The sequence below is a fragment of the Urocitellus parryii genome, chromosome 3 (assembly GCF_045843805.1).
Source record: "Urocitellus parryii isolate mUroPar1 chromosome 3, mUroPar1.hap1, whole genome shotgun sequence".
Classification (NCBI taxonomy): Eukaryota; Metazoa; Chordata; class Mammalia; order Rodentia; family Sciuridae; genus Urocitellus; species Urocitellus parryii.
In genome coordinates, this window is record NC_135533.1 from 194,669,273 (window position 1) to 194,690,756 (window position 21,484).

Consider the following 21,484-nt stretch of genomic DNA (forward strand, 5'->3'; position numbering starts at 1 on the left):
TTTTAACCACTTAAGGGTCATGTTAGATATTGGGTGTGTGTGTGACAAGGGGTGAATACATGCATGTGCATGCCTTTCATTAGATTAAGAAATTTTGCTTCTATTTATAACTTACTGAGAAAAAAGGAAAAGAGATAGGGGCATTGAAGAGAATGTGTGTGTTTGTCATGCATTTGGCAAATGCTTTATATGCATCGATTATGGTTTTTCTCCTTTATGCTGTTAAAATGGTGATTACATTATTTGGTTTCAGATGTTAAAGACAACTTTGTATTTCAGGAATAAACACCACTTAGTTATGTGCTGTCATCCTTTTTATATATTTCTGGATTTATTTTAATACTATTTTGTTAAGAATTTTTCATCTGTGTTCTCAAGGATTTTTCCAAGGTTTTTGTTATTATTGTTATTTTGTGATATTAAAGATTGAAGCCAGGGCACTGTGCATGCTGGACAAGTGCTTTACCACTGAGCTATGTCTTCAGAACTTTTTAAAAATTATATTTTGAAGGGCTAGCACATGGAGGCACTGGGTTCGATCCTCAGTACCACATAAAAATAAGTAAATAAAATTAAGGTATTTTAGAAAAAGGATGGGAATGTAGCTCAGTGGAAAAGCACCTCTGGATTCAATCCCCAGTACCAACAAAAGAAAAAAAAAGAACGTTTATAAAAATTATTTTGAGGGATCTTGTTGTCTCACTATTGCTAAATTGCCTAGGCTGAACTCTAATTTACAATCCTCTTGCCTTAGCCTCCACGTAGCTGGGATTACAGGTATGTGGCACTGGGCCAGGCTTCATGGTTTTTTAAAAAATATCTTTATCTGGTTTTGTTACAAGATAAAGAATACTTGTTCCTTAAAACAAGTTTGAAAGGTTAGCATCATTTATTACTTAAATGCTTGTTAGAATTGGACAGTGAAACCATTTTAGCTAGATGCTTTCTTTGTGGGAGTTAAGAGTTACAAATTGTTTATTAAAATTATAGGACCCTTCCTATTCTGTATTCTTTTTTTGTGTCCATTTTAATAATTTGCATCTCTCAAAGAATCTCCCTTTATAAATTTTTTTCTCATTTGTAGATGGATACAATACCTTTGTTTTATTTATTTTTTATATTATTTTTATGTAGTGTGAGGATCCAACCCAGTGCCTCACACATGCCAGGCAAATGCTCTACCACTGAGCCATAACCTCAGCCCCAAGAATCTCCCCTTTTAACTTATATAATTTATTAGCATAAATTATTCATAATTGCTGTGATTTGGAGCTTGTATTAAAGGAGGCTTGATTACTAGCCTATGGTGCTATTGGGAAGTAATGGAGCCATTGGGAAGTGGGACCTAGTGAGAGGTCCTTAGATGACTGGGCATGCTGTTGAAGAGGATTTTGGGACATAGCCTGTCTTTTTGTTTTGTGGCTGCTATGAGGTGAGCAGCCTTCTCTGTTATGCATCCCCCCAAGATGCTGTGTGCCACCACACACTCAAAGCAATGAGGCCCAGAGACCCCAGACTGAGACCATGAGCCAAGATAAAACTGTTGCTCCTTTAAAGTTGAGTCATCATGGGTATTTTGTCACAGAAATCTCACATGGTAATATTCTATAATCCTTACATGTCTACATCATCTATACTGATGTCTTCTCTTTTTTCATTTCTGACATTGGCAAGTTCTATCTTCTCTTTTTTTCCTTACTCAGACTAGAGGTTTATCAATTTTATTGATCATATTCTTTTTCTACTTTATTGATTCGTACTCTTTATTATTTACTTCAGATTTGTTTGTTTTTGATACCCGATTGAACCCAGTGGCACTCTACCACTGAGCTACCTGCCCAGCCCTTTTTAGTTTGTATTTCAAGACAGTGTCTCAGTTGCTGAGTGTAGCCTCAAAATTTTGCTCCTCCTGAGTAGCTGAGATTACAGATGTACACCATCATGCCTGATTCATCTCTTAGCCCTTTATATCAAAGCTTAATTACTTAATTACTCTACTTTTTTTGGCTTTTCAAGGTAGAAACTTAAGATTGTAGATTTAAGATATTTCTTATTTCCTAATATAAGCATTTAACATTATAAACTTCGTTGTATGTACTGCTTATCTGCATCCCATATTGTGGGGTGTGTGTGTGTGTGTGTGTGTGTGTCTGTTGTTGGGGATCAAACTCAGGACCTCATACATGCTAGACAAATGCTCTGACATTGAGCTATATCCTCAACACCCCAAAACTTCTATATGCTGTGTTTCTATTATCAGTTCAATTTTTTTCTGATTTTCATGATTTTTTCCTTGACTAATGACTTAATTTCCAATTATTAGGAGATTTTCCAAATATCTTCTTGGTATAATTTAATTTTGTTATTTAATTGGTCTCTGTGGCCCAAGAACATACTTTGTATGATTTCAGAATTTTAAAATTCATTGACATTTGTTTTTTGGCCCAGTATATATATCTTTGGAAACATTCCATGAGCAAACTAAAAGAATGAGTTTTCTGATCTTGTTGAGTGTACTGTTGCCGCAGTCTGGCTGGGCACAATTCAGGAGCCACTTGTCAAAAGAAACTAACTTTATTTTTAGAACTACACACGCCAAACAAAATAGCTCCTCAGGAAAAAACCCTCAGAGCCCAACTGCCACCACTGGCTTCCCACAAGCCTCTCTCCCCCACACCAGCCTCTCCACCTCCCACAATCCTCCTGCTCTTGAGGCCGATTGGCTGGGTCGCATGGGCGGAGCCAAAGAAGTCCCCCAATGAGCAGCTCCGTGGTCTGAAAGGCAGGGAAACAGCCCAATGAGCATCACCGCAGAGGAGCCAATCAGCTAGATGTTGCTGGGGCCGCTGTGAGCCAATCATCAGCCGGCAGCTGGAAGTTTGCTGGCAGCTGGAAGTTTGCTGGGGCCCCTTTGGCTGTGGCTCTCAACATCTCCCCCTCTCTGTTTAAACAACAAGCATGTGGCTTAGGGACCGTGCCTGCCTTAGGTTGTCCAATACTACATATGGTCCTTACCCGTCATCGGATGAGCTGACCTCAGGGCGTCAGCCTCCTGTCTTAGGTTGGTACCATTGTAATTGGATCTTACCCGTCATTGACTACCGGTCCAGTATACAGCCACACCTGTGGAGAGGTACCAGCGGGGGGGTGAGGTTCTTTGCCTCACCTCTGTTGGCCCCCAAATTTTAGCTGAACAATCATGACAAGCAGAAGGGAGGAAGATACACCAAGCCAATTGACGGCTCCTTTTGGAAAAATTGTACCACCGATGACATCATCAGCAAAAATACCCCAACACTACCAGAAGTCGCTGCACCAACAGATAGTTCACAATGCATACAGGAGAGTTCACAATGCATACAAGTGATACATAGTCCAGGCAAGTTCTGCAAGCAGTTCAGTGATGGCTATTGCAGAAGCTGTAGATTGGTTTTATCTTTGTCTTCACCGACACTGGGATGAAGATAGGAATTCTGGCAATAATGGCTAAAGAAAAAATTATGTAACATTCCAGAAGGCACTAAAAGAAAACAATTTTCTTAACAATTTACATTGTCTTCACTGGCACTGGGATGAAGATAGGAATTCTGGCAATAATGGTTAAAGAAAAAATTATGTAACATTCCAGAAGGCACTAAAAGAAAACAATTTTCTTAACAATTTACATTGTCTTCACTGGCACTGGGATGAAGATAGGAATTCTGGCAATAATGGCTAAAGAAAAAATTGTGTAACATTCCAGAAGGCACTAAAAGAAAACAATTTTCTTAACAATTTACATTATCTTGAAGAGAATTATTAAATATAATGAAAAGGAAAGGTGAAAGTAAACAAACAGATCTGTTAACCTCCTTTTTTGTTCACATATTAAAACAATCCTCAACAGTTGTTTACCCAATTTAAATTAAACCATTTAAATCATGTGAATAAAAAAAAAATTTGGATCCATTTTTTCATGAGCGCTCATCATATATGATATATGGACATACGTACATTCAAACATATAACACAAAACACAAGTGTGAACACATAATATAATACATACAACACATAACATAATAGTAAAGGCCTTATAACTTTTTACAGGTGAAATCTCCATTGCAATGTTTAAAAACTCTATAGTCAAAAAAAAAAAAAATAGAACTGATCAGCAAAACATTAACCTAGGTCTGTATGAGCTCAAAAAACAAAATAGAACTTCATGATATGGGAAAGGGCAATAATAAAATAGATATTGAAAAAAGCATCCTGGTCCTGTCGCAGATGTAAGGGTAGCCAAACTGGAGTTCTGGATATCAGCTGTTATGGATTTGAGCCAAATCATCTTCTTTTTGGTCTGTAGAAATCGCTTTAGTTAATCTTTCTGGAATCCAAATCGGCTGCTGTTCTCCCTGTGGAAACACACAAACAGACCCCCGACTCCAGGCAATCACTGGGTCAGAACTTTAGTTAATCTCTCCAGAATCCAAATCGGCTGCTGTTCTTCCTGTGGAAACACACAAACAGACCCCCGACTCCAGACAATTACTGGGTCAGGACCTTTCCATTGTCCTGTTAGAATATCTTTCCAAAGTACCTTGGGCTTATGTACATTTTTTGGACACATATGCCTTTCTGCAGCACTAAGTCCTGATGAATCCAAATTTAAAAAGTTTAGAGTAAAAAGGGTTATTTTAAGTTTATCTTTGGGGAATATATACCCCTTCCCAATTCCGTCTTTTTGCTTTAATAAGTACATTTTAATAGTTTGATGAGCTCTTTCAACTATGCCCTGTCCCTGTGGATTGTATGGGATTCCTGTTATATGAGTAATGCCAAATGATGAGCAAAATTGTTTAAAAGAGGTAGAAGTATAACCAGGGGCATTATCTGTTTTTAACTGTTTTGGAACGCCCACAGTGGCAAAATTTTGTAAGCAATGAGCTATAACATCTTTAGTTTTTTCTCCTGCATGAAGGGAGCCCATCAAAAATCCAGAAGAAGTATCAACTGTAACATGCAAATATTTTAATTTTCCAAATTCTGGCAAGTGTGTGACATCCATCTGCCAAATATGGTTAGGTATCAATCCTCTAGGATTGATTCCAAGATTAACTTGTGGTAAAAAGGTCACACAATTTTGACATTGTTTTATTATTTGTCTAGCTTGTTCCTTAGTTATTTTAAAACACTTTTGTAAAGTATTAGCATTGACATGGAACCTTTTATGAAAATTTATAGCTTCTTCTAGTGTAGAGAAAATATGTATGTCATGTGTAGTTTTGTCTGCTAAATCATTGCCCAAACTAAGGGCTCCAGGCAATCCTGTATGTGCCCTGATATGTCCTATAAAGAATGGATCTTTTCTGTCCCAGATTAGACTTTGTATAGTGGAAAACAAAGAGAAAACAGTAGAGGAAGGGGAAATCCTACCAGCATCTTCAAGGGATACTATAGCATTAACTATATACTGACTATCGGAAAATAAATTAAATACAGAATCTTTAAACATCACAAAAGCTTGTAATACTGCATTAAGCTCTACCTTTTGAGCTGATTGTTTGGGTACTAAAAATGTAAAAGTTTGATCAGGTGTAACTATTGCTGCTGTACCGTTATTTGACCCATCAGTGAATATATTTGGAGCATTCATGATAGGTGTTTTTCTTGTCATTTTTGGAAAAATTACAGGATGCGATGACCAAAAAGACAATAAAGGATTAGATGGTAAGTGGTTATCAAATGAAACATTAGATTTGCACATGATTATTGCCCAAGTATTTAACTCATTAGCTAATTCATCAATTTGATTCATAGTATATGGAGTAATAATTTTATTGGGAGAAATTCCAAACACTCCCTTTGCTGCTTTTATTCCTTTGAGTATTAATTGTCCTACAGCCTCAGGATACCTAGTAAGAATAGTGTTAGGAGAATAAGATAAATGTATCCATAATAATGGACCCTCTTGCCAAAATACTCCTGCAGGAATATTTTTTGTTGGTAGTACAATAAATAATAAAGGCAAACTTACATCAATTCTATCCAAATGCATATTTTCCATATATGTTTCAATGATTTTTAATGTCTTTCTTGCTTCAGGCGTTAACATTCGGGGTGAATTTGGATCTGATGGACCTTTTAGGATATCAAATAAAGGTCCCAACTCTCTTGTTGGTATACCTAGATAAGGCCTTATCCAATTTATGTCTCCTAATAACTTTTGAAAGTCATTAAGTGATTTGAGTTGATCTACTCGTATTTGAATTTTTGGTGGTCGGATCATGGTTGAGGATAATAGAACTCCTAAATAATTAATTGGAAAATTTAATTGTACTTTATCTATTGCTATCTCTAGATTATAATTTTTTAATAAGTTTGTAAGTGTGGCATAACATTCTAGCAATGTGTTTTTATCTTTGTGTGCTAATAATACATCATCCATATAGTGAAATATTTGTAGTTCAGGATTTTGATTTCTAAGTGGCTGGATTACTTTGTTAACATAAATTTGACACATAGTTGGGCTGTTAGCCATCCCTTGAGGGAGTACTTTCCATTCATATCTCTGATCAGGACCTTCATGATTCAGTGCAGGGATAGTAAATGCAAAACGAGGACTATCCTCAGGATGAATTGGAATTGAAAAAAAACAATCTTTAATATCTATAACTAAAACATAGCAAGTTTTTGGCAAAGCAGGCAATTGAGGAATCCCCGATTGAGCAGGTCCCATAATAACCATCTCATTATTAATGGCTCTTAAATCTTGCAATAATCTCCATTTACCAGATTTCTTTTTGATGACAAAAATGGGAGTATTATGGGGAGATACAGAAGGTTGTATATGTCCTTCCGCTAATTGTTGTTTAACCAGGTCATGGGCTGCTTGTATCTTTTCTTTAGTCAGGGGCCACTGAGGAACCCATACTGGTGTTTCTGATTTCCAAGTAATTTTTATTGTCTCAGTGGCCCTTTCTGAAAATCCAACCCCATGTCTGTCTGTTCCTTGATCTATTTGTATTGGTGCTGCTATACCTTGTTCTTCTTTTTCTAATCTTTTTCCTTTCCTAAAACCTTGTCTAGCCATAATAGTGGGTGCATTTTGATTGATGTTATTTGTTAATGTCAAACCTAATTGATTTAGGACATCTTGTCCCCATAAATTTACAGGAAGATGATCCAATACATATGGCTGTATAGTTCCCTCACATCCTTCAGGATCCTTCCAATCTAATACCATTGCACTTCTATGGGGATTAGTCACCACTCCTAGGCCTCGAAGCATTTGAGTGGCTTGTTGTAATGGCCAATGTTTTGGCCATTCTTGATAAGAGATGATGCTAAGGTCTGCACCTGTATCCAGTAGCCCATTAAATTCATGTCCTTGAATATTTAGTTTTAGCATGGAGTGAGAATCTAAATTTAAAGAAAGCATAGCCCAATCTACACCTGTGGAGCCTAATCCCCTGGAACCTCTTTCTACAGTACGACTGGAAAATTTATCATATAGGCTGGGTATTATTAGTAACTGTGCTATTCTATCTCCTGGTGAAATTACTGATATACCCCTTGGAGAACTGGCTATAATTTTTATTTCACCTTCATAATCGGGATCAATTACCCCAGGACTTATCATAAGTCCTTTTAGAGTAGAAGAACTGCTTCCCAATAATAAGCCTACTGTTCCTTGGGGAAGAGGCCCTTTTACCCCTGTGGGAATGATTTGAACTCCCATCTCTGGAGTTAGTACTGCTCTGGCAGAGGCGCAGATGTCCAATCCTGCGCTTCCTCTGGTTTTTCTAGTGAGGGATCTAATGGATAATGTGTCCTGGGCACCACCCTGATGGTGTTGCTGGGTTCCTCCAGTGCCCCGTATAATTGTGGTCATGGGCCCCGGAGCATTGGGCCCTCCTGTCCGTTTTTTGGCAATGGAACCCGATGCCTTTCTCCATGATATTGTGGATACAGGGCATGCTAATCTTTGAGGTCCTGTCTCAGGATCCCATCTCTCAACTACGGGGGTTGGGGGCCTCCCAGCATATGGAGGTGGAGCTGTTGGTTGGACACTTATGCCCTCTGGTGATAGAAAGGTGTTAGTAGCAGTCTCCTGTTGTAACTTTTCCCCTGATGGCTTTTTCTGCTCTAAACTTTCTTCCTCTGTCTGACTAGCTGGAGAGACCTTCTCTTTTACTTGAATTTTTTCCTCTGTCTGACTAGCTCGAGAGACCTTCTTTTTTAGTTGAATTTTTTCCTCTGTCTGACTAGCTCGAGAGACCTTCTCTTTTAGTTGAATTTTTTCCTCTGTCTGACTAGCTCGAGAGACCTTCTCTTTTAGTTGAATTTTTTCCTCTGTCTGACTAGCTCGAGAGACCTTCTCTTTTACTTGAATCTTTTCCTCTGTCTGACTAACTTGAGAGACCTTCTCTTTTACTTGAATCAATATGTCTTCTCCTTCCTCTACCTTTGTCTGAACTGAAGGCTTTGGACTAAGCAAACCAGATACCAACGCCCACAATGTCAATGTGCCAACTGGCAGAGTTCCTGGGCTTTTCTTTTCTATTCTTTTTAAATCTTCACCATGATAGTTCCATTGTGATATATTTAACAACTCCTCCTTAAAAAGCCATGGGCTACATTTTTGTATTGTATCAACGTATGCCCTGACTGTTCTTGATTTTACTGAGATGCCTCCTTCCTCTAACAATTTACTTAACACTCTTTCAGTTTGTTTTTTACTAATTTCTGATCCCATATTTCTACTATAATACAACTCAACAAGATAACGCCAAACAAAACCGAGACAGAATGAAATAAAAAGGGAACAATAAAAAATCATTATAGCCTTTCTATCCTCCTGACATGTGCATCCGTCCTTTCTCCCTATCTGTTCCTCAGACGCAAATAGTTTTTCCTCAGATGTGAGCGGTTTTTCTTCCGTCTCACTCATCTCCAGGGACAGGCAACTTAAAACAAAAGTGAAGCAAAACAAAAGAGGAATCTTAAAATGGCTACCCATCCTCTCACCCTGCCCTCAGGGACGAGCAGTTTACCTTATCACTTACCCTCAGTCGCTCCCCTTGCGAGCCACCAAATGCCGTAGTCTGGCTGGGCACAATTCAGGAGCCACTTGTCAAAAGAAACTAACTTTATTTTTAGAACTACACACGCCAAACAAAATAGCTCCTCAGGAAAAAACCCTCAGAGCCCAACTGCCACCACCGGCTTCCCACAAGCCTCTCTCCCCCACACCAGCCTCTCCAACCTCCCACAATCCTCCTGCTCTTGAGGCCGATTGGCTGGGTTGCATGGGCGGAGCCAAAGAAGTCCCCCAATGAGCAGCTCCGTGGTCTGAAAGGCAGGGAAACAGCCCAATGAGCATCACCGCAGAGGAGCCAATCAGCTAGATGTTGCTGGGGCCGCTGTGAGCCAATCATCAGCCGGCAGCTGGAAGTTTGCTGGGGCCCCTTTGGCTGTGGCTCTCAACATACTGTAAATGACAATAAGGTCAAATTGGTTGATGATGTTATTTGAGTTTTTAAAAATATCCTAACTTATTTTCTGTATACTTGTATCATTACTGAAGGAGGAAGAATAAAATATCTAACTATAATTGTGAATTTCTCTTTTTTCTTTCAGTTCTTTGCATATTGCTTCATGTATTCTGAAGTTCTGTTACTGGGACATGCACATTTGGGACTATTAAGTCTCCTTGATGATTTGACCCACTTATCATTAAGAAATGTCCTTTATCCCTGGCAAAATCCCTGCATACTATCGTTTTTTATAGTAATATAGCTCTTTCATCATTTGTATGATTAGTGTTTTCATGGTATGTATTGCTTTAAATCCTTTAAATTGTAGCCTAGTTAGAACTTTAAATACAAGCTTTTTTTGGGGGGAGGGGGTGGTACCAGGAATTGACCTTAGGTGACTCGACCACTGGGCCACATCCCCAGCCTTACTTTGTATTTTTTTTTTTTTTTGAACGACAGGGTCTCACTGAGTTGCTCAGCAACATGCTTTTGCTGCCACTGGCTTTGAACTCAACATCCTCCTGCCTCAGCCTCCTGAGCCACTGGGATTATAGGCATGTACCACCTCGAATGGTGACTTGCATAAATTTCTTTCTGTTTTTTTTTTTTTTTATTTTTCAGTTTTCGGTGGACACAACATCTTTATTTTATTTTTATGTAGTGCTGAGGATTGAACTCAGCGTCCCATGTATGCCAGGCGAGTGTGCTACTGCTTGAGCCACATCCCCAGCCCTTGCAAAAAATTTCTAATGAGTTCTGTTCTCCGTCTTTCTTATCTTTTTTCCTCCCTATATAATATGTCTTTTTCCTCTGGCTGCTTTTACAGTTTTCTTTTTATCACTGATTTTCAACAATTTGATTATAATGTTTCTTGGTTTGTATTTAAAACTATGGGACTTATTGCACTTTGTGGATTTGAGGGATTATAGTTTTCATCAAATTTGCAAAAATTCCAGCCATTATTTTTACAGATATTTTTTTCTCTAAGACTTCAGTTCACTTCACATATTCTCTAGGGCTTCAGTTAAACATGTCAGACAAGTTGATATTTCTCCATAGGTCATGAAGTGTATATTCACATTTTCCTTATCTTTTGTTCTCCCCATATTTAATTTTGTTTTTCTATTACTACATCTTCTATTTCCTGGATCTTTTTTTTTTTTATTGGTTGTTCAAAACATTACAAAGCTCATGACATATCATCTTCCATACATTTGATTCAAGTGGGTTATGAACTCCCATTTTTTACCCCAAATACAAGTTGCAGAATCACATCGGTTACACATCCACATTTTCACATAATACCATATTAATGACTGTTGTATTCTGCTACCTTTCCTATCCCCTACTATCCTCCCTCCCCTTCCCTCTCATTTTCCCTCTCTTCCCCATCTGCTGTTGTTTAATTCTCTCCCTTGTTTTTGTTTTTGTTTTTTTTTTTTCCTGGATCTTATTTTTCTGTAGTGTCTAACCTGTAGTCTATTCCATCAATTAATTAATTTTTGTTTGTACCAGGGCTTAAACTCAGAGGCACTCGACCCCTAAGCCACATCTCCAGGCCTATTTTGTATTTTATTTAGAGACAGGGTGTCACTGAGTTGCTTAGCACCTTGCTTTCGCTGAGCCTGGCTTTGAACTTGCGATCCTCCTGCCTAAATCTACAGAGCCACTAGGATTATAGGTGGGCACCATCGCACCCTATTCACTGATTTTTATGGGGTTTTTCTGTCATATTTTCCTCTGCCTTTGCCTGTGTTTAGCATTTTGTGTATGTGTGTGTGTGGTGCTGGAGATAGAATGTAAGGCCTATGCATGCTAGGCAAGCACTCTACCACTGAGCTACAACCCTATCCCCATGCCTAGTAATTTTTTATTAAATGTTGGACATTGTTCTTGAATCCCTTTAAAAAGTGTTGGTCTTGCTGGGCGTGAGGGTCCACACCTGTAATCCCAGCTACTCGGAAAGCTGAGGCAGGAGGATCTTGAGTTCAAAGCCAGCCCCAGCAAAAAACAATGTGCTAAGCAACTCAGTGAGATCCTGTCTCTAAATAAAATAAAAATAGGACTGGGGATGTGGCTTAGTGGTTGAGTGCCTCTGAGTTCAATCCCCATTAGCCCCCACCCCTCCAAAAGTGTTGGTCTTTGTTCTGGTGGGTTGTTACTTATAGAACAGCTCTATAATTTTGAGAATTAGATTGTTTTGTTTTAGCTTAGTATTGTGGATTTATTCTTTATTCAAGGGCTAGTTTAATTCCATTATTCTGAGTTTCCACTGAATATCCTGGGTATTCAATGAAGAATCTCCATTCTCTGCTAAATTTTTTTTTCTAAACTGTTTGAGTTCTTGGAGCTATTCAGTTTATAAAGCTATCTGTTTTTCTTTTCCTCACCACATGGGGTTTCATTCTATGTATGCGAAACTTAGAATTCAACAGAAGACCTAAGGAGACTCTCCTGCAGATGAGTAAAGCTCCCTCTTCTCTGGTACACTGCCCTACAAGTTTGCAACAGCCATCTCAATCTCCAGTCTTCATTCTCTCTCAGCTCTACAGGGTTGCCAGGTTCTAGTTGGGATCCCCTCACTGCATTATGAAGTGGAATTTGTCTCTAGACAGAAACCATGGAGCAATTGTATGACTCACTTTTTGTGTCTTTTTCTCAGGGATTAGAGCATTTTTAAATGTCCAAGATTAATTATCTCCTATATTTTGTCCAGTTTTCTTCTTGTTGTGGCAGAAGGGAAAACACCATCCCAGGAACTACATGGTGGCCAGAAGTAAAGGTCTTATTCAGCTCAAATTGTATTTCATTTCTAGCAGTTTTTCCTCAATGTCAGATTCTGACCCAAAAGGGAGACTCTGGGCTAGTGAATTTTAAGACTTCACTGGGCAGACAGTTCCAGATCCTTTTATCTTTACCAGAATCTCCTTACATTCACTTGCTATTAGATTGGAGAAAACCCCTTCCTGTTTCACTGGCTATTCTCAGGTGATTGACCCCATGCTGTCCAGCAAATAACTCTTAGCTACTTAGGGATTCTTTTACTCTAAGGTACCTCATGCATCTACTGTGTTCCTCTTGCATCGATGTTGGTCCTTGCAGTTTTTATTGCTGTTGGTAGTTTGTCATTGGTCTCCATTTGCTTATATTTTGATATTTTAGAGAAAACTTGTCACCTAACTTTATCATGAATATGTATGGTGTTTTTTTCCATGTCGATGCTTAGCGTTTGTGGGGATTTTTTTTTTGAATGGGCCTTTATTTTGTTCATTTATTTATATGTGGTGCTGAGAATCAAACCCAGTGCCTCACATATGTCAGGCAAGCGCTCTACAACTGAGCCACAACCCTGGCTATGTTTGTGGGGATTTTGAAAGATTTAAAAACGATGACAGCAATATCCTAATCACCACTTTCTCAAAATCTGGTAGAAGTTTTAAGAATTAGCATGTAATTTACTATACTCTCTTCCCCTTGTCTCTGCAATTATAAAGGTGTGTACCAAAATATAGCCTTTATTTATTTATAATATTTTTTAAGTTGTTGATGGATCTTTATTTTATTTATTCATATGTGGTGCTAAGAATTGAACCCAGTACCTCACACATGGTAGGCAAGTGCTCTACCACTGAGTCACAAACCCAGCCCCCAAATGTAGCCTTTAATAGCCTGGATCCCTGAATTATTACAATGAGTAGAGCTTGTTCGGTGACCCCTAATGGATGTGCAATATGAGTGAGAAATAAATTTTGTTGTTTTAAGCCATTAAGGTTTGGGGATTTTCCATTAGCATAGTATAATCTAATATTTCTTAAGAGAGAGTGTTATCTTTCTACCCAAGCCAATTCATTTACTTGACCTCAAGGTAGCCACCATTAAGAAGACAGGGGGAGGGGAAGTATGGAGTCAAGGAATAAAAGAAATAAGGAAAAGAAAAAAAGCAATTTGAGAACTATGTCTAGGAAATAATGAATAAAGAGCTTATTAAGCTTTGCGGGGAATTATATGGCCATAGAAACCATGCACCTTTTTCCCCATTGTGCAGTGTGAATGGTACCCTTGATACTATACCTAAACTACCCATTACACCTTATGTCTAAGCAAGACCTCTCAGAGGCTGAGGGGCTGCGGCCACTCTTTCTTCTGAACTGAAGAAGTCTACAAATTTAATATGAACATTGTTGGCTACTTTAAAAATATACTTTAGGGCCAGGGCTTTGTGGGTGTAGCTCTGTGGTAGGAGAATTGGTTGGCATGCATGAGGCCTTGGGTTCAATTCCCAAGACTGCAAAACAAACAAACAAATAAACAACAAATAAATAAACAAAATAAACTAACTAAATAAATAATATGTATGTGTATACTTAGATAGAGATATAAACTAATACATTTAATCCCACCATAGACTGTATGATAATTATACAGATACCAAGTCTTATTCTAAGGCTATTGTGTTCTGTCTTCTTCCATTAACTTGACAGTGAAGGTTGCCATGCTCAGTTGTTTCTAATTCCTTGGTTTCTGATCTTGATTGTTGAGGAAGGAAAAGACCAGGTCCTCCCATACAGAATGCTTTACTGGCAGAACTTTTTCCCCTACCTTTTTAAAATTGGTGCATTATAGTTGTACACAATGGTGGTATTTGTGGTTACATATTCATACACACACACACACACACACACACACACACACACACATGAACCATATAATTTGGCCATTATCACTCCCCTACACTTTCTCCCTCCTTCCTGTTCTCCCACTCTGGTCCCTTTCCTCTCTGCTGTTGATCTCCCTTTGCTTTTCATGAGATCACCCCCTCCCCCACACCTGTCTTTTCTTTTCCTCTCTAGTTTCTACATATGAGAGAAAACCTACTGACCCTTGACCTTCTGAGTTTGGCTTATTTCACTTAACGTAATGGTCTCAAGTTCCATCCATTTTCCTGCAAATAACAATTTCTTTATGGCTGAATAAAACTCCATTGTTTATACATACAATATTTTCTTTATCCATTTGTTATGATTTAGTTAATAGGTGTCCCCCCAAAACTCATGTGTGAGACAACATGAGAACCTTCAGTGGTGAAATGATTGGGTTACTTGAGGTATAACCTAATCAGTGAATTAATCCCTGACAGGGATTAACTGAATGGTAACTACAGGCTGATAGAGTGAAGCTGGAGGAGGTGGGTCCCTGGGTGTGTGCCTTTGGAGCATATATTTGGTAAATTGAGCTTAGCTGCTCTGCTTTCTGATCATTGTGTGGGCTGCTTTCCTCTACCACACTCTTCTGCCATGATGTTCTGTCTCACCTTGAACCCTGGGGAATGAAGTAGTCTTCTATGGACTGAGACCTCTGAAACCATGAGCCCCCAAATAAAATTTTTCTTCTTCTTCTACAATCGTTCTTGTCAGTTCTTTTTGGTTACAGCAGTGAAAAAGCTAACTAAAATACCATTCATCTATTGAGGGACACCTAGGCTGGTTCCATAGTCTGGCTGTTGTGAATTGTGTTGCTATAAACATGCATTTATCATTAAAGATGCTTTTAATTTACATTAGTCCTCCCTTATGAAAGGGGATACATTCCACGACCCCAGTGGATAGTACCAAACTCTATAACTTAATGCCTTTTTCATCTTAACTTAGCATTTACACACATTGTGGCCACAACTTCTGCAATTTGAGATGTGTGGGCAAAACTAGAATAAATTTTTCCTTCCTTATAATTTCACTGTAAGATTTGTTCTTATATCTTAGCAACCTCTCCATGTAATTTTTTTCCTCCATGTATTTTTTTTCTTATTGAGAACATTCATCTTTTTTTACTTAAAGGAAGCACTTTATGTTTTCTCTTTGGTACATCTGAACTTCCAACATCATTACTCTTGTGTGTTGGGGCTATTATTAAGTGAAATAAGGGTTACTGGAACACAAACACTGTGATACCATGACAATTGATCTAAAATACAAGTCAGCAATTAAATGGGTAACAGGCAGTGTGGATACACTGGATAAAGGAATAATTCATGTCCCAGGTGGGACAGAGTGGGATGGTGAAAGATTTCATCAGGATAGTCAGATGGATGAAACTGGAAGTTATGAATTATTTATTTATGGAATTTTCCACTGAATATTTTCAGAACTTGATTGACCATAGGTAGCTAAAACCTTGTGGAAGAGAAACCACAGATAAGAGGGATACTATTGTAATGTAATGTGAGTTCCATTTCTAAAAAATTTGCCAGACACAGTGGCAAACACCTGTAATCCCAGCAACCCAGGAGGTGAGGCAGGAGGATTTCAAATCTGAAGTCAATCTCAGCAATTTAGTGAGGCCCTCAGCAATTTGGAGAGAGCCTGTCTCAAAAAAAAAAAAAAAAAAAAAAAAAAAAAAAAGTACTGGGGATGTAATTAGATGGTGAAAGTGCAACTGGGTTTAGTCCCAGAACAACAACAACAACAAACCCATTCACTTCAGTTGCTGTTCAGAAGATTTATTATAGCTAGGCAAGAATGAAAGCAGGTGACCAATTAAGATCTTTTCTAGTTCACTGTTATCAAAGAGGTCCTGATATGAGATGTTGGGTGAGGGTAGTACACAGTATATGGAAAAAGGGGCAAGATGATGGCCATGTTCTTAATGCCAACTTGCTAGGAACTGGATACCAGACAAATCAAGAACAACTTATAGCTGGGGGTGTAGGTCAGTGGTAGAATGTTTGCTTAGAACATGCTAGAATCTGGGTGTGATGCTGGTACTGTTAAAAAAAAAAAGACTCATGATTTTTTTTTTTTTTTTTTTTGTGTGTGTGTGTGATACTAACAATTGAACCCAGAGCCTCATGTGTGCTAGGTAAGTGCTCTATCACTGTTTCACCCCCAACTACGTCTTTTTTTTTTTTAATCAGAGCATTAGTTATACAAATTAGTTGGGTTCATCCTAACAAAATCATACATGTATGGTCCCTAGCCCTTTTTACTTCAATAGAATCTTGTTAAGTTGTCCAGGCTGGCCTTGAACTTGTGATCCTCCTGCCTCAGCCTCCGGAGTTACAGGGATTACAGGTGTGTACCACTATACTAAGCTACTCATAAGTTCTTTTTTTAGTACTGGGGATTGAACCCAGGGGTGCTTTACCACAGAGCAACATGCCCCATTTTTTTATTATCTTTTGAGACATGGTCTCACTACGATGCTCAGGCTGGTTTTAAACTTGTGATTCTCTTGCCTCAGCCTTCCGAGTAGCTGGGATTATGGGCATGTGCCACTATGCCTGACTAGTCATAAAGTTTTGATTTGAGTAATTATTTATACCATTGTTTTAAACAGGGATAGATGGGAGCACAGTAGGTTTAAGGGGAAAATGAAGAATTTTGCTCTGTCTAGGTCAAGTTCAAGATGCCTAAGAGGCTGACAAAATATATTTTTGTCAAAGAGGCAGTTGGATATACAAATTCAGAGATTCCACAAAGTTTAGGGTGGAAGATACAGATGTGCAGGCCAACTTGGACCACCCCAAGTCCTTCCTGTTATAAGTGACCTGGTGTGGAATAGAAGAGCAAAACCAGCTGATCTCAATTTTGACTCATGAATTTTACTTGGTTGCTTCCAGTATGTAGGAGGCAATGATTTTTCTTCCCTAGAAAAGATATTCATGCTGGATATGGACTCGCCTTCCTTATCACTGTGGGTCCATCATAGGGGCCTTCTGTGGGATTATCAAATACTACATTAAACATAGCCAAGGTATGTTTACATACAACACTGCTTCTTGCTTGGAACTTAGCATGCTTGGAACTCAGTAGCATCCAATGTTGTAGAAAAGGGCCTACATAATGAGTCACCTGTAGGGGTTGTGGCAAGGAGGAGTTACATAGGATTTTCTAGAACTACAAAGAGCCCTTAGAAGTTTTTCTGGGTAGAGACTCCAAAATATTGATCCAAAATATTGTGGTGTTTCTAGTGCTTTGGAGACTGGAGGTGGTGATTCCCATTTCAACTTCAATCAGGGCAATGTTCATTCTACATGATGGACTTTATCTTGGGAGGGGTTCTGCGGGTTGAACCCAGGGGCACTCTCCTACTGAGCTACATTCTTAGCCCTTTTTAACACAGGGTCTGGTTAAGTAACCCAGGCTGCCCTTAAATTTGCAATCCCCCTGCCTCAGCCTCCCAAAGGCGTGCTCCACTCTTGCCAGACCCTACATGACGGATTTTTACATGGCTTTTGAATTGGTTTCTGCTATTCAAAAATGGAAAGTCAGGCAGTAAGTGTAACTCAGTAGTAGACACGGGAGCTTAGCATATGCAACGCCCTGGTTTCAATCCTCAGTACCAAAAAAGGGCAAACAAAACAAACCATAAATCTGATTTAGACATTTGGGGGCCACCTCTCTCCAGGATACTTTTGCCCTGCACCAAGCAGGCTTATGGCAACAGAAACTGGAGGACGATTACTATATCTGATTTTACAGACTCATCCCTGAGCTGGGCTTTCTTTCCATCACCACCTTCACAAGTTCCGCTTGTGTAATAAAGAGTGTGGAATCTGAGACTGGGAACTGTGATCCCCAAGGAGGAACCTGGGAGCGAGGAAAGCACAGACATTTGCTAGACAAGATCAAATGTAGGTGTATGGAGGTAAATGAGAACAGTTTTCAAGGTACAGACTTAAAGAGGGGGATGTACTGAGGACCACTGGAAACCAGTCGCCCCTTTGCACCTGTGGATGCTCTCCGTGGCGGAGCTCTGTCCTCCTTTGGATGGGTAGGAATCATCATTCCCCAGGATCCCCCGCTGTGCCTTTGTGTTTGTGGCTTGGAGGACCACTTATCAATTCCAAAAAGCCAGCCTTTTTCCGCCAATTAATCCGCCCATCAATAAAGATGCCTCGCCCACTACTCATGCGGAATTGGAAGACAGAGGAGTTCAGGCTGGGGCAGGCATTGAGGAGCTTCGGTTCGAGGGAGCAGGGCAGGAATCCTAGATGGGGTGGACGCTGGGTCCACCAGAGTTCCAGAGTCCGCAGAACGGAGTGGTAGTCCACCTTCCAATCCCACCACCTCCAAACCAATGCCTTGCCTGGCCTTCCAGCGGGTGGGTTGCACAGGCGTCCTCCTAGGGGTAGCGGGCTGCTGGGCGGGGCCTCGGTGTTGTTGTTTCTCTGGGGCCCCGCCCCCGAGGGGGGCGCGGACCACGCGGCCAGAGGGCCCGCCTCCCCTCCCCCTCCCGCCCAGCTCGCCCGCCTCTTTGTATCCAACATCCGGGTTTCCCCGCTGGCTCGGCTCCGTGGCCGCCGCTCAGGAGCCATTTTGGACTCGGTTCAGCTCCCCTCCCCCAACCCCTCCCCCTGTTCATGGCCCCTCCGGACTCGGCCCCTACGCCCGGGGCCCGGGCCCAGCCCCGCTGCGCTATGCCTGAGTCGGGCGCGCCCCGGCCCGTGCCCCGCCGCCGTCCCCCGGCCCCCGCGTCGCCCCGAAGCCCGGGCCGCAGTCTGCGCCTCCCGCAGCGTCTCTGAGCCCGAGCCCGCACGCTGCCCGTGGACGAAGGCGCAGGAAGCGCGCGGGGAACAAGACCGAAAGAAGGAGCGGGAAGGAGAGCGCAGCCGCCGCCGGGCCCTGCGCGCCCCGGGAGCGCAGCGCGGCCCTGCCCGCGGGCTCCGGGTGTCCGCGGGGCGGCGCCGCGGAACATGACGGCGCCCTGGGCGGCCCTCGCCCTCCTCTGGGGATCGCTGTGCGCGGGTAAGGACGGGGCGCGGCGTGGGGGGCGCGGGGAGGGCGTGCGGGGCCGGCATCGGGCGCCGCGCGCTGTTTACCAACAAAGGGCGGGCCCGCGGCCTCGCAGCCGCGCCACCTGCCCCCAGCCTGCACCTCTCAGGGCGGAGAGTGGGGGCGCGCCGGGCGCCCGCCTCCCAGGTCTCGGGGAAGATCTTGTCCGTGCTGTCATCTGCGGGATTCTCGTTCACGGAGGCGGCCCGGCGATGGGGGCCAGGACCCGGAGCGTCAGGGTCGGGGTTCAGGCTACGTGGGCGCGTGGAACCCAGGGAGAGAGTGAGGAAAACCTGAGCGTGGGGAAGGCAGCCAAGCGGGGCGGGCAGATCTAACCGGGGGGCGGCGTGTTTGTAGATGCAGTAGCGGCCGGGGGAGGGTTGCGCGTCCCTCGAGCCACTAGGTGTTGCGGAGTGAAGGAGGCGGCTTCACACAGCCCAGAGCCCCTTCATCCTACCCCTCCAGACTCCCTTGCCTTCCTCGCACGCCTGGCAGTTGGCACTGGCTCCCACCTGCTCCCGCTTTCCTCGCTCTGAGCCTCAAATGCGGAGTATGGTCACTTCGTGGTACTGCTTTGTTTGGGGCACCTGGGAGGGGAAGGTGGGGGTGGGCAAGAAGGAAAAACAACAGGTATCTGTTCTCTCGGGCCTCCCCGAGGCACGTGGCAGGCGTGGGTGACCCGCACGCAGCTCGGCCGCGGTCGTGTGGTTAGGGGTGTTCGATTTGCTCGCGTTTGGCTTGGGATGTGTGGGTTCAGGTGTATTCTTGCGGAGTTTTGCCGGGAAAGCGCTTTCCCTCAAATCCGAAGCACCGATTTCCCTCTCAGTGGTGTTGGGGTGTGTGTGTCCAAGCCTGTGGGCGCGCCGGCCAGGCTCGGGCAGTGCTGGGAAACGCTGAGAGCCGGACATTTGAGGATCGGGCGAAAAGCTCTGGGAGGTGGGGGCAGCTGGTGCCTGGCGGCCCGGGCGGTGGGTCCTGCGCGTCTTTGTTCCCAGCCCCCATTACACATGCAGCGCGGGTCCCCTGCTGCCGTGGTGGCAGCAGTGCGAAGTCTGGGAAATCCGCGAGGGGCGGGGCCAGGCTTGCAGGGGACGGGCTGGGATCCCCGCGCTGCTGCGGGAATGGGAGGGAATCTGGGTGAGAGTGGGGATGGTGTGGACAATCCGGAACCGCATCCTCACTCTTCTTTTTTCTTTGCAAGGTATTGAGGCTTAGTTGTTAATGCCAACAACAAGAGAATTCCCACGTGGTCCTGCGAGCCTTGGAACCCCAGTGCAAGGACCCGCAAAGACCACTTCTGGTAGTTAGGCACCTTGTGGGAAGCTGCATCCCTGCTCCCTTGAAGCCACTTCCAGTGTGGCGGAGGCAAAGCAGTGCTCATGTTGAACATTTTATTTCTCTCTTTCCCCCTCTCTTATGTGCTGCTTTTGAGATACTTTTCCCCAAGGAGGAGGACTTCAAAGTGAAAGAGAAGGCATTGGCTTGCCAAGGGAAGGGCAGCAACAGGCCAACTTAAGTATACTCAGCAACTTAGCAGCCCACCTGGCTGCTTGCTGCCCAGACCTCTTGGACTCCTGGACCAGTCTAGGCCTTTTTTTTTTTTTTTTCTTTTGTACCAGGAATTGAACCCAGAGGGGCTTAAATACTGATCCCTACTCTCACCCCTTTTTCTTTCTTTCTTTTCTTTTTTTTTTTTTTTTTTTGTGGTGCTGAGGATTGAACCCAGGGTCTTGTGCATGCGAGGCAAGCACCTCAGCCCTTTTTTATTTTGAGACAGGGTCTTGCTAAGTTGCTAAATCTGGCTTTGAACTTGAGATCCTCCTGCCTCAGCCTCCATATCTGGCTCAGCCTGGGCTTTTCTAAGTCTAGTCCTCCTCTCAGGACAGAAGATCTGGGATCTGGAGACCACCCTCCCCATAGTTTGTCAGTCTCACCAGTCTCACCTCCTTCATTAAGCAGGGCATGGTGGGATTGATCCCTGGGATGTATTTCCTTCCTCTTTTCTCCTCTTGGGTCTTGTGCAGCAGCATACCCTACTAGCTGGGAGGTGGAGTAAGACTCCAAGGATCTGTGTTCTTACCCTGGGAGGAAGGTAGAGTCACTGTTTTTTTCTTGTGGTTATACCAGCCAGTCCTTTGACCAGTGCCTTGCACTAGGTCCAGGTTGGGGCAGAGCTGGCTTCCTGTACCTTTGGTTTCA

General features: G+C 42.3%; 1 protein-coding gene across 1 annotated transcript in view; it reads left to right on the forward strand.

Moving 5' to 3' along the window:
• Positions 1–19,205: 19,205 nt before the first annotated feature.
• Acvr2b (activin A receptor type 2B) overlaps positions 19,206–21,484 on the forward strand; it is a 29,975-nt gene continuing 27,696 nt past the window's right edge. The window contains exon 1 of the mRNA XM_026401591.2: positions 19,206–19,258. Within this exon, the coding sequence (XP_026257376.1) occupies positions 19,207–19,258 (52 nt within the window). The 5' untranslated portion in view covers position 19,206. The remainder of the gene's footprint in view (positions 19,259–21,484) is intronic.